The sequence below is a fragment of the Dryobates pubescens genome, chromosome 40, assembly GCF_014839835.1.
Source record: "Dryobates pubescens isolate bDryPub1 chromosome 40, bDryPub1.pri, whole genome shotgun sequence".
Taxonomy (NCBI): Eukaryota; Metazoa; Chordata; class Aves; order Piciformes; family Picidae; genus Dryobates; species Dryobates pubescens.
In genome coordinates this window covers 953,886-966,153 of record NC_071651.1, presented here as the reverse complement: position 1 = coordinate 966,153, position 12,268 = coordinate 953,886, and the positions used below count along the sequence as shown (strand labels likewise).

Here is a 12,268-nt window from a genome sequence, read left to right as displayed (position 1 = left end):
AGAGTCTGTGCTGAGCATCTCCCGCTGGGACAGCTGGGCCCCAGTCCTGCCCCTGGGAGGGTTGGAAGGATGCAGCTGCCACAGGTCCTGGGATTTTATTCCTCTCTGTTAGCAGACACTGAGGTCCCACTCCCACCACTGCCCCCCCAGGTGCCCCTTCTCCCTCATCCTTCCACTTCCCAGTGGGGCCAGGAGCTGCAGAACCTCTGCAGAGGGCTTTGGGCTGTTCCAAGGGAGGAAGTCTCCAGTGGATCATCTCCCTCCAAAGGGGAAGGGTCTCCTTGGTCCTCACCCTGGAGGGTCTCCACTTGGCCATCATGTCAGGAGGCAGGCAGCTGGCTTCTGCCCACAGGGCCTGCTGCTGGGGCACGAGCCAGGCAGCCTGGCAGGGACACAGCCTTCCCTGGCACTCTTGTCCCCCGTGTCACCTCCACGTCACCAGCAGCTGGTTGCAGAGGGCCCTTTAAGAGCTGCCCCCTCCCCGTGCCTGGTGCCCCTTGCATGCCAGGTTAATATTAGCAAAGAATCCAGGCCCAGGCCGAGCCTGCAGCCAGGGCAGGCAGCAGGAGGCTCTGGGTACCACACAGCAGGGGCAGGGAGGCTGGCATGGCACCGGGCACCCCAGGGGAGCCTCCTGCGCCCGCAGGGGGAAGCACAGGGGGCAGGGTCCCGGAGGATCCACACACCCCCAAGTGCTCTGTGGAGTGGGTTGGGCTGGAAGGGACCTTCAGGATCATCCAGCTCCAACCTCTGCCGTGGGCAGGGACACCTCCTGCTCGCGCGCTGGGCCCCGGCCCACACTGCTGCCACCTCGGGAGCCACCACGGCCGCCCTGCCGTGTGCCCACTGTGCCCTCTCTGCCATGTGCCCACCACAGCCACCCTGCCATGTGCCCACCGTGCCTGCCCTGCTGTGTGCCCACCTTGGCCCCTGCCATGTGCCCACTGTGCCCTCTCTGCCGTGTCCCCACCACAGCCACCCTGCCATGTGCCCACCGTGCCTGCCCTGCCGTGTGCCCACTGTGACCCCCCTGCCGTGTCCCCACCACAGCCACCCTGCCATGTGCCCACTGTGTCCCGTCCCCCCCCCCCCCGGCCCCCCTGCCGTGTCCCCACTGTGCCCTCTCTGCCATGTGCTCACTGTGCCCTCTCTGCCGTGTCCCCCCCTCGGCCGCCCTGCCATGTGCCCACTGTGTCCTCCCCCTCCACGGCCCCCCTGCCATGTCCCCACCACAGCCACCCTGCCGTGTGCCCACCGTGCCTGCCCTGCTGTGTGCCCACTGTGCCCTCTCTGCCGTGGTGTCCCCACTGTGCCCACCGTGCCTGCCCTGCCGTGTGCCCACCTCGGCCCCTGCTGTGTCCCCACTGTGCCCTCTCTGCCGTGTGCCCACCTCGGCCGCCCTGCCGTGTGCCCACCTCGGCCGCCCTGCCGTGTGCCCACCTCGGCCCCTGCCGTGTGCCCACCACCTTCCCTCCGTTCTCTCCGCAGTGCTGGGCCGGGTGCTGGAGGTCACCGACCTGCCCGAGGGCATCACACGGACAGAGGCTGACAAACTCTTCACGCAGCTGGCCATGGCCGGCGCCAAGATCCAGTGGCTCAAAGAGACTCAGGGGCGGCGAGGGGACGGCGGCGGCGGCGGCGGCGGCGGCGGGGACAGCTCCGGGACGGCGGAGAACGGGCGGCACGGCGACCTGGCGGCGCTGTACACGGTGGTCGCGGTGTTCCCCAGCCCCTTGGCCGCCCAGGACGCCTCCCTGCGCCTCAACAGCGCCCCCAGCCGGTTCCGCCTGCGCGTGGCCAAGCGCAGCCTCGACCTGCGCGTGCTGGAGCGCGCGAGCTCCCAGTAGGACCCCGCCCCCCCGGGGGTGGGGGGGGGGGGTGTTGGGGGGGGGGAAGGGAAGAGGGGAGGGGGCTGCGACCCCCCCCGACCCCCCCTCCCCACGTCCTCCCCCTCCCCCCCTTTTGGTTTTCATTCCTTCCCCTCCCCCCGGCTGTATTTATATGAACAGAGACACAAAAGGACAAAACAAAACACAACCAAAAAAGCAAAACAAAAAACCCAGGAAGAGGAAATTTTTTTTAATGATTATTATGGGGGGGGGAGGAGTGGTGGTGGTGCCCACCCCACCCCCCCCCCCACACCCCCCTCCCCACCCCGTGCCCACCGCCCCCCAACCCCTCCCCCTGCCCGGTGTCCGTGGTTGTGCTGAGCGCTGTGTTGAGCTGCACATAACAGCTGCTGGTTGCTGTGGTCACTGCACAGTTAATTTAATCTGTTAATTGGGGGGGGGAGGGGGGAGGGCTGGGGGGGGGGGAGGGTCTGGAGGGGTCTTTTTTTGGGGGGTGGGGGGCAAGAGGAAGGGAAGTTTTTAAATATAAAGCCCGCGGTTGGCCGTCGCTTCTCAGGCTGCTTTCCGGTTCTGTGCCAGTGGTGGTGCCAGGGTGCTGCCTCTGGGGGTAGGGGGGTGAGGTGGCAGCTAAGGAGGCAAAGGGACACCCACAGGAGGTGCTGCCCAGCTCCTGCCCCCCCCCCCGTGCTTGGCACGCAGGAGGGCTGCGAGGCTGGGAGCTGAGACTGGGAGAGGAGCTCAGAGCGCCTGGGCCTGGGGTCCCTGCCCCTCACTGCAGCCTCTTTGCCCAGCTGCTGGTGCCAGGCGTCTGGGCAGTGGCACAAACTGGGCAGGGGCTGCCCACCCCCCCCCCCTCCACCCCTGCCAGGAAGCAGCAGGTCCCTCCTGCTTACAGCCCCTGGGCAGAGGGCTGCGGGTCTGCCAGCGTGCCCTGCGCGTGCAGGCTGGCACTGCCCTCGCCGTGGCAATGCACGCAGCAGCTGGAGCCTCTTGCAGTGTCTGGATGCCACCTTCAAGAGCTGCTGCCAAGCAGAGAGGTAAGAGCTGCCTGAAAGGGGGGGGTGGGTTCCAACCTCCTGCCCCGCTGCCACCCACAGCCCGGCAGGGGCGCAGCTGCAGGGACTCTGGCACTGGGGTGCCCCCATCCAGCTCCCACCTGGCACCCGCTGCAGGCTGGGGCACAGACCAGGGCTGTCTGCCAGAGGAGGGGGTCCAGGGCAGCCCTGAGAGCTGCCCGTGGGAGACCCTCACTCTTCCCTGCTCCCCTCCCAGCTGCAGGGGCCTCAGATGGCACAGCAAAGGAGACCTGAAGGCTGCAGCACTCAAGTGTGCCCCATGCCAGGCATGGGGGGTGGGAGGGGGTCCTTGGCACACCCAGCAACCCCCTAGTGCAAATAGCCAGTGGCTCCTCTGCCCTCCTCTGCTCCTGTCCCCTCCTTCCTCTGCTCCTGTCCCCCTCCTTCCTCTGCTCCTGTCCCCCTCCTTCCTCCTCCTGTCCCCTCCTTCCTCCTCCTGTCCCCTCCTTCCTCCTCCTGTCCCCTCCTTCCTCCTCCTGTCCCCTCCTTCCTCCTCCTGTCCCCCTCTTTCCTCTGCTCCTGTCCCCCTCCTTCCTCCTCCTGTCCCCCTCCTTCCTCTGCTCCTGTCCCACTCCTCTGCTCCTGTCCCCCTCCTCCTCTGCTCCTGTCCCCCTCCTTCCTCTGCTCCTATCCCACTCCTCTGCTCCTGTCCCCCTCCTCTGCTCCTATCCCACTCCTCTGCTCCTGTCCCCTCCCTCTGCTCCTGTCATGTCCCCCCACCCCGCTCCTGTCCCCTCCCTCTGCTCCCGTTCCCCCCCCGCTGCCCTCCAGGCTCGCCCATGGGCTCCAATTTCTCGGCGTCAGCCTCCGCCAGCGCTCAGCTGTTGTCCCCCCCCGGGCTGTCACTCTGCCACTCTGTCACTCCCTCTCTCCACGGCACTTGGGGGCAGCTGCCCCCCTCCCCACGCACCCAGCACAGCGATCTAGGGGCTCCCCAGCCAGCTGGGCCCCCACACCCCAACTTCAGCCACCCTCCGAGGGCTTTTCCATCGCGGGAGGAGAGCTCTGGACGCAGCCTGAGTGAGTTTCCCTGCGTGGCTCCCCCCCGGCCCTGGCCCTGCCCCACCCCGGGCCCCTGCTGCAGCCACGCTGCTGGACCCCAGGGTCCTCCACCACCCCTCGGCCCAGGGCTCCCTGCCCCCCAGCACTGCTCCCCCGAGGGCCATCCCGGTTGGTTTCCACCAGGGGGACCTCGTGGGGGGGTCGCCATCAGCAGCAGGGCCCGGGTGGGGCTGCGGGGCTGGCTGATGGCCAGGGGCGGCATCGGGCACGTTTGAAGGGATGCCAGGGCAGCCCCTGCCCCGTGGTGGCACAGAGCTCCTGTGCAGAAGGCAGCAGGGCTGCGTGGGGATGCCAGAGGGTGCCACAGCCACGCTCATCCTCGGGGCCAGGAGTGGCACAATGGTGAGAGGGAGATGCCCGGACAGGGGTGGGCACCTGCAGGTAGCCCAGGGGCTGGCCCGCGGCGCGTGGCACCACGTCCAGCAGCGGTGCTGTGCCAACTGGGCTTGAGCAGCCTGGGCAGCTGGGCACAGCAGGTGCCCAGGCACTCGCCAGCAGCAGGACTGGTCCTTACTGGGGCAGGATTGGCCCCTTCCTGGGGCAGGAGCTGCGGGCAGGGTGGCAGAAGGCAGTGCTGCTGGGGCAGAGCTGGGTGAGGGCTCAGGGGATGCATCCAGCAAGGCCTGGCCACTCCTGTGCCCACTGAGGGCCCCTGCAAGTGGCAGCAGCCCCAGCCAAAGTGACTTCTCTGCTTTGCCCTCCTAGCATGACAGAGAAGGAGGTGCCAGAGCCACCAGCTTCACCTGCTCCAGGTGGGAAAGCCAAGAGCCGGGTAAGTGGGTGCCCACCGGGCAGCCTGGGCGAGGGCAGCCCCCCCTGGCCTGGTCACTGCCTCAGCTGCAGGAGTCCTTGTGGGGCCAGGGATGCCTGGTGGGATCCTGACCCAGCAGGGCTCTGGGTGGGTATTTCCCAGCCTGGCTCTCCCCCTGGCTGCCCACATCCTCGTGGTGCCCAGGAGTCACAGCTTCGGCCTCCGGGGGCCGGGAGAAAGCTTCCTGTTCTCACAGCGTCTCTGCCCCACGGTGCCTGAGGTCTCCTCCCGCTCGGGGAAGGGTCTCCAGGTCAGAGGGAGGGGGCAGGGAGCCAGGCACCAGCTGCCCTGCCTGCCCTGTGCCATGCATCCTCTCCTGCCCCAGCAGCTGCAGAAGCTGAAGGAACTCTTCCAGCGGAAGCCCAAGGAGGAGACGGCGCCGGAGCCGCAGCCCAACGGGGAGCTGGTCAGCCCCTCGGGGGGGCCCATCTTCTACATCTACGAGGATGAGGAGGAGGAGGAAGAGGAGGAGGAACCCGAGCCCCCTCCTGAGCCCCAGAAGCTGGTCAATGACAAACCTCACAAGCTCAAGGATCACTACTTCAAGAAGCCAAAGTTCTGCGACGTCTGCGCCCGGATGATCGTCCGTGAGTCCTGCGGGGCTGGGGGCTGGCTGAGGGCTGGGGGCAGGGGCTGGCTGGGGGCCTGGGGCTGGCTGGGAGACAGGGGCTGGCTGAGGGCTGGGGGAGAGGAGCTGGCTGAGGGCTGGGGGCCAGGGGCAGGGTGAGGGCTGTGGCCCAGCCATCCAGGGCCACATTGCTGCTCCTCTCCACCCTCCCCAACACCTCCTGGCACCGGCAGTCAACAACAAATTCGGCCTGAGGTGCAAGAACTGCAAGACCAACATCCACCACCACTGCCAGTCCTACGTGGAGATGCAGCGCTGCTTCGGCAAGATCGTGAGTGAGACCCCAGCCCCCAGCCCCCTGCCCTCCCACCTGCCCCTTGGGCACCTCCCGGCAGGCAGCAGCCAGCAAGGTCCTCACAGGCATGACCCAGGTGCCGTGACCCTGCCTCTCTGCCTGGCTCTGAGGAGGACACCCAAGCGCCACCACCTCTGGGTGCTCACCCTCTGGGCACCCTCAGCTGTCACAGGAGGACCCTTGGGTGCTGGGGGGGGGTGTGTTTGGTGATGCTCTGCCCCCCCCCCCCTTTCTCCTGGCAGCCCCCAGGCTTCCGCCGGGCGTACAGCTCCCCCCTCTACAGCGACCAGCAGTGCGCAGGCAGCAAGGACCTGCTCTGTAAGTGCTGGCCCCGGGCTGGGGGGCCCCCACCTCCTGCTGCCCTGCAGCTGAACCCCTCCCTCAGCATCCCTGTGCCCCAGCAGCAGCCACCAGGAGCGACCCTGTGTTCGAGACGCTGCGGACAGGAGTGATCATGGCCAACAAGGAGCGCAAGAAAGGGCAGGAGGACAAGAAAAACGTGAGCCTGGGCTTGGCAAGGGGCCTGGCACCCCCACCCTGCACCCCACTGCCATCCCCCACCCCCTGCCCACTCTGCACCCCCTGACAGCTCTCTGCCTCCAGCCTTTGGCTGCTATGATGGACGAGGAGCCCGAGGCTGCGAAGCCGGAGGGAGGCAAGGCTGAGGGCGGTGAGTGCTGGCTGCCTGCAAGGGGCATGGGGCTGGGGCAGGGAGCTGGGCTCCAGCCCCCAGCACGGGGCAGGCAGGCAGCCTGCTGGGGAGACCAGGGGGGGACCCAGCGGGCTGGGGGGGCTCCAGGTCTCCACCCTGGGGCTCTCTCTGCTGCCCCTCTTTGACCTGGGGCAGAGGAGGTCCTTGGGAGGAGCACCAGGAGATGTGACCTCCCTCCCCCCCCCATCTGCAGCCACCTCTGAAGGGGACAAAAAGACTGAGAAGAGCCCAGCAGATGACAAGGTAGCCACCACCCACACCCTGCGCCTTGAGGTGCTGCAGCAGGGTGGGCAGAGGCTGCAGGGACCTCCTTGCTGGGCTCCTCAGGGTTGTCCTCAGCCTCTCTGCCCCCCTGAACCCTTCTTTCCCCCCACCCAGAGCAAGAAGCTGCAGACAGGCTTCCCCCAGTCCCACTACTTCGTGGCCCTCTACCGCTTCAAAGCCCTGGAGAAGGATGACTTGGACTTCCCGTAGGTGCCCAGCCATGAGTGGGCACAGGGCTGAGGAGGGCAGTGGCCAGTGGGGAGCAGGAGAAGTCTTTACCTCAGCAATGAGGCTCTCGGGGTCAGGAGGGGTCTGTGAAGGAAGGAAGGAGAGGGGGGAGGGAGGGCAGGAGTTAGAGCCATGCTGGTGCTGCTTTGGGACTTCTCTGCCTTCCTCAGCAGGCTGCAGGTTGAACTTGGGCCTCAGCTCCTCCTGAGCCTCCCAGCTCCCAGGTTTGGGGCACAAGCCTCATCCCCAGGGCTGCTGGTCCTGGGGCTCCATGGGCAGTTGTCTTGGTGTGGTTCCTCTGGTTTCCAGCACCCCACACTGGAGGCTGAGGACTTTGTCCCCCCAGGGGCTTTGCATTTCTCAGCCCCCCCCTGGACAGAGGGCTGGAGGAGTTGGGGCTGTGGGGAGAGCAATTCTCCCTCCAGGCTCTCCCGTGGTGGGGGAGGGTCCCTTGCACTGAGCCCTTCTCTCCCCTCGCAGGCCAGGGGAGAAGATCACGGTGGTGGATGACTCCAACGAGGAGTGGTGGAGGGTAAGGCTGCTGCCCCCCCGGGCACAGGCAGCACTCCGTGCAGGCACAGCCCCCTGGCCCCTCAGCCCAGCACCACCTGCAGGCTCCTGCTCAGCAGGGGTGGTGCCGACGGGCCCCAGCCTCCCCCTGCTGCCCTCCCCCTGCCTTCTTCCAGGGGAAGATCGGGGAGAAAGTTGGCTACTTCCCCCCGAACTTCATCATCCGGGTGCGGGCAGGGGAGAGGGTGCACAAGGTCACCAGGTCCTTCGTGGGCAACAGGGAGATTGGGCAGATCACGCTCAAGAAGGACCAGGTGAGATGCCCCTGCCCCTGCTGCTCCGCCCCCCACCACCCCCAGCCTCCTCCCACCGCCCCATCCCCGCCCCCTGCTCGCTGCCTGGGCATTCCCCTGCCCTGGGGGGAGCCTCACTTGCCCCCCTCTTGCCCCCAGATCGTGGTGCAGAAGGGGGAGGAGGTGAATGGCTACGTCAAGGTCTACACCGGCCGCAAAGTTGGGCTCTTCCCTGTGGACTTCCTGCAGGAGATCTGAGTGGGGCAGCGTCCCAGGGCCCCCCCCAGCCCGGGGTGTGGGGCACAGCTGCACCCTGGCTGCATGGAGCTGCCAGGGCTGGGGCTGGGCAGCCCTGCCCCCCATGCCTGCAGCAGTGTGGTCTCCGGTGAGGACAGAGGACTGTGGGAGGTGCACCTCAGGCTCTTTCCCTCCTGGGGGTTTTGGTGCCTTCAGAGACATTGGGTGCAAGGAGGGGGCACCCCCAGACTCGCTTTGGAGGCCAGCCCCCCCCCCTCCCTTGCCAGAGGTGGTGGCTGCCAGGTGCCTCAGGGGGCTCAGCGTGGCCCTGCCTGGCTGCTGTGTGTGACCCTGTGCTTGGCAATACAGCTCTGCTCCCCCACCCGAGAGCCCTGCTGTGGATTCTGGGGGGGTGGTATCACGGGGGGGGGGCTGCTGCTGTCCCCTTCTGCTGGTGGCCTGGGCCAGGAGGCTGCCCAGTGCTTGCACACACACACAAACCACCCCAGCCCAGGGGAGGTCCAGGTTGGGCTTGAGGAACAATTTCTGCCCCCTGAGAAGTGTCCAGGCCTGGCCCAGGCTGCCCAGGGCAGTAGTGGAGCCCCTGGAGGGGGCTCTGGAGCTGTGGTGCTGAGGGCCAGAGTTTGGTGGTGCTGGAGCAGTGCTGGACCTGATGATCTCCAAGGTCTCTTCTACCCCCAACTCCTCTGAGTCCATGTCCCACACACACACAATGCAAGCTCCAGGACCCCTGCAGGACCCCTGCAGGACCCTCACAGTCCCAGCTGGGACCCCACCCCGGGGGCCACCCCCACGCCGCCCGGCCAAGCGCTGGCACGGAGCCCGGCGCAGCCCGAATAGGGACCGCAGGCGACAGGTGACAGGAGCGGGGACAGGACGAGTCCTTGGGACGCCAGCACCGAACAGGTGCCCGGGAGGGGGCCGTGGCCGCCCGTGACGTCCCGGGGCCGTGACGCCAGCGGTTACCATAGCGACGGGGGGGGGGGGGGGGGGGGGGCTGGTACCGGTCGCTATGGCGACAGGCAGCGGCGGGCCGGGGGCCAGCCAGTACCTGCGGGGAGGGTGGCGGCGGGACCCGGGTGACGGGGGCTGGGTCTCGGCTCCGGGGGCGCTGCGCCAGTCGTGCCGCGAGAGGGCGCTGCTGGCGCGCTGTGCGCCCTGGCCGCACGCAACGCGCTGGCAAGTCTATGCGGGTGGTGTGGCGCCCTCTGGCGGACGGCTGCTAGTATGGCGCACGCTGACGCCGCGCTTCCCCCTCCCCGTCCCCGGGACTCGCCGCCACCCACCCGGGGGTCGCTTCCTGTCCGTGTTCCGTCACCCCTGCTCCGGAGCCCGCTGCTTGCTGAGCCTCGTCCTTGTCGCTCGCTGTCACCGCCACGAATATCCACGGCCAGGCCCTCGCTGGGGAGGGAGATTCAAGGACGAAGCCCCCCCCGACACCGACCGCAGCCCCCACCAGGAAGGCGTCGTGGTGCTGCCGGTCCCGCTGCTCCACAGCCCCCACCCCCGGTAGGGGTCGGGGGGTGCCTCTGTTGCTCCCCGTGGCCCCCCAGCTGCGGGGGACGCCGGGGTGGAGGGCATGGGGCTGGTTCTCCTCTGGTCCCACCTCCCTCCACTAACTGGGCTGTACTGGGGCCGCTGGTGCCCGGGGATGGCACACGGAAGGAGGCATCCCCCAGGGGGCTTCCTGCCAGCTCACTGGGGGCCACTTTGTGGTCCTCAGACCGGGCTTAGCCTAACTAAACCTCTGCCAGGTCCTGCTGGCGCCACTAAGGGCCGGGGGCTGCAGCTTCTCCTGGCCCTGGGGGTGTCCCAGAGGCTGCGGTCGGCTGGGGTGCAGGTGCCTGGAGCCCACACTGAGATCTCCTTTCCAGTCCCAGCCTCTCGGGCAGCAGCTGGGAGAGAGTGCTGGTGAAATTGGGGGGGGGGAGGGCAGGAGGGGGCCATGCACCGCTCCAGGGACTGTTCCCTCCTGCTCGCTCCCATCCCTGCCTCCTGTCAGACAGCTTCTAAATGCCGAACCATTAAAATTTTCCACCTCATTTGCAGCTCCTCATACGGTTAATTTTACTGGGCCTGTCTATTTATTTATTTGCAGAGCCCTGCGGGGGGGTGAGGGCTGGAAGCTGATTTGCTGCGTCTGAAGAGTAGGGAGGGGAGGGGGGGGAACCACCCAGGGAAGCGGGGAGGGCTCCAGCTAATTTAACAGCTGAAGAGAACAACTTAATTAGAGTCATCTGCAAAACCGGGTAGAACCCCTCCATCAGCCTCCCCTTCCCAAACCCCTTCCCTGCCAGTGCTGTGCACAGGACAGGACGTGATGGGGGGGGGCGAGGGGAGGGGGGGCTAGCACTGGGACCCAGCCCCACCGAGCAGATGGCCTTCATTACATCCAGGATCTAATTGGATCGATCAGAATTTAATAGGAAATTAAGAGGTTGAATCCTTTCTCCCTTCCCAGTTCCATCTTCTGCATCCCAGCTGCCCAGGTTGCTCCCCACAGCTGGCTGCAGCCCAGGCCTTTGCCACCTTCCTCCTGCCCTGGGGCAGGCAGAGGTGGGCAGAGTCATTTCCATCTGGCAGGTGATGGGCTGAGAGTGCCAGGGCCCTCCTGCGTGGGCAAGGCTGGGTGTGCCAGGGCAGCTGCTCCCCTGGTGTGGGCACAGGTGCTCCAGGGGCACCCTGGGGTGCACCCCTCAGGGGCACAGCTGCGTGGCACAGGTTCAGCCTTTGGTCTTGCTCTTGTTTTTCCTCCCATTCCCGGTGCCCACAGCCTGGCTGTGAAGCAGGGCTGGGACTCTGCCAGCCTGGGGCAGGCTCAGCAGCTCACTGACAAGTCCCCTGGGTTCTGCAAAGGGGTCTGCTGCCCACCCCCACCCCATGTACCACGCGGGGGGGGGGGTGTCAGGATGGAGCAGCCACCCTGACCCGCAGATTAATCACCTCCATTTCCCTCTGCATCTCGTGAAAGGTCAGGAGGAGCCTTTGCAAGGCCCAGGAATTAATTGAAATCCCAGTGGTCTCGTGCTGGATCCATGGATCCATCATCGATCATCCCAGAGGAGCAGCCTGGCGGGGAGGGGAGGGGGGCAGCCGCCTCCTGCCCACCCCTGTTGGCACGCAGACGAGGGCAAGCGAGCCCCGAGGACGGATGAGGTTGGGGGGGGGGGGGTTGGGTGCTGCACCCCCTGGCCTGTCCCCACCAGCCAGCCCTCCCCTCCCCCCCCCCCCTCCCCCCAGCAGCCTGGCCCTGGGCTGCTCCCATCTGCGTGGCTCTGCCTGAGCCACCTCCTCCAGCCTGGCAGATGCGGTGCTCAGAGGTTGTTCTCCATCTCCAGGCAGGGAAATAAATGCATTAAACTAAACTAAACTGTCTCAGCTTCCCCACCTGCCCCCCCAGCCATAAATCAGCATAAATGCAATTTACATATTCATGGTATTTATCCAATAACTGTCCTGGCCCAGATTAAACGTGCCCCGGGGATCGCCAGGGCTCCTTATCTGTGCCAGGGTGCTCCCGGGAAGGAGCAGCTCTGCTCCGGGAACCGGGCGGCCGTGGGGGGGGGGGGGGGGGGGGGGGGGGTCGCTGCTCGGCAGCCTTCATCTCTCCCGCTCCAGGCAGGTCCTGGGAGAGGAGCTCGGAGGGAGAGGAGCTCAGCAGCAGCCCTGTCCCACAGTCCTGCCCTCCTGCACAGAGCCCCCTGGCACCTGGCACAGCGCCGGCGCCTTGCCCTCGCCCTCACCCACCTGGCCCAGAGCTTCTCCCTGGAGCTGCCTGTGCACCTCTTCCCCTCCCTTTCCCCCCCCCCCCCCCTCAAGTGCTGCCTGTGGGGGGGGTCCTCACACAGCTCCCTTCACCTTGAGTCTCACCCCCTCCCCAACTAGCAGCTTGAGCAAGGAGAGGGTCCCCATCCCGCACCCACACCTGGCAGGGGTGGGCACAGTTATCTTCCCACTTGGGTTCCAGGGAAGGGCCCGAGGGGAGCTGGCAAGGTTTGGGAGGGGGTTAGGTGTCCCCAGCATTGTGGTGCTCCCCCCCTCAGTGTATCCCCACTGGCTGTGCAGTGCATGGGGTTCACACATGCCCCCCCCGCCCCCCAGCTCCCACTTTGACAGGTCCTTGTCAGCCCTAATGACCAGCTCCGAGTCCAGCTGGCCCCCAGGGCTCAGTGCTGAGCTCGTTAGGGGGGATTTAATGAGGGCAGGAGGCAGGCAGTGCCTCTGGCTGTTTGTCACTGAATGCCTGCTCAGACCCCCAAACCATGCTGCACGGACCCCCCC

General features: G+C 66.8%; 2 protein-coding genes across 4 annotated transcripts in view; both read left to right on the top strand.

Annotated features, from left to right (window-relative positions):
- Positions 1 to 1,847, top strand: part of R3HDM2 (R3H domain containing 2) — a 32,529-nt gene extending 30,682 nt beyond the window's left edge. For all 3 annotated transcript variants that reach the window (XM_054177365.1, XM_054177366.1, XM_054177364.1), the window contains one exon: positions 1,489 to 1,847. In XM_054177365.1, coding sequence (XP_054033340.1) covers positions 1,489 to 1,847 — 359 coding nt within the window. The remainder of the gene's footprint in view (positions 1 to 1,488) is intronic.
- A 2,498-nt stretch (positions 1,848 to 4,345) lies between these two features.
- STAC3 (SH3 and cysteine rich domain 3) lies at positions 4,346 to 8,017 on the top strand. The gene is made up of 11 exons (XM_054177489.1): positions 4,346 to 4,760; positions 5,128 to 5,386; positions 5,601 to 5,698; positions 5,965 to 6,040; positions 6,127 to 6,221; positions 6,326 to 6,392; positions 6,628 to 6,677; positions 6,813 to 6,904; positions 7,407 to 7,458; positions 7,613 to 7,750; positions 7,889 to 8,017. The coding sequence occupies exons 1-11, from the start codon at positions 4,695 to 4,697 to the stop codon at positions 7,985 to 7,987; spliced, it is 1,092 nt and encodes a 363-aa protein (XP_054033464.1). The 5' UTR covers positions 4,346 to 4,694; the 3' UTR covers positions 7,988 to 8,017.
- The last annotated feature ends 4,251 nt before the right edge of the window (positions 8,018 to 12,268 follow it).

Excerpts from the sequence above, each read along its gene's own strand:
- STAC3 (XM_054177489.1), top strand. The coding sequence starts at position 4,695 with ATGACAGAGAAGGAGGTGCCAGAGCCACCAGCTTCACCTGCTCCAGGT. Across the intron at positions 6,222-6,325 it reads GGCAGGAGGACAAGAAAAAC|CCTTTGGCTGCTATGATGGA; the intron begins GTGAGCCTGGGC and ends CTCTGCCTCCAG. Across the intron at positions 6,678-6,812 it reads AGAGCCCAGCAGATGACAAG|AGCAAGAAGCTGCAGACAGG; the intron begins GTAGCCACCACC and ends CCCCCCACCCAG.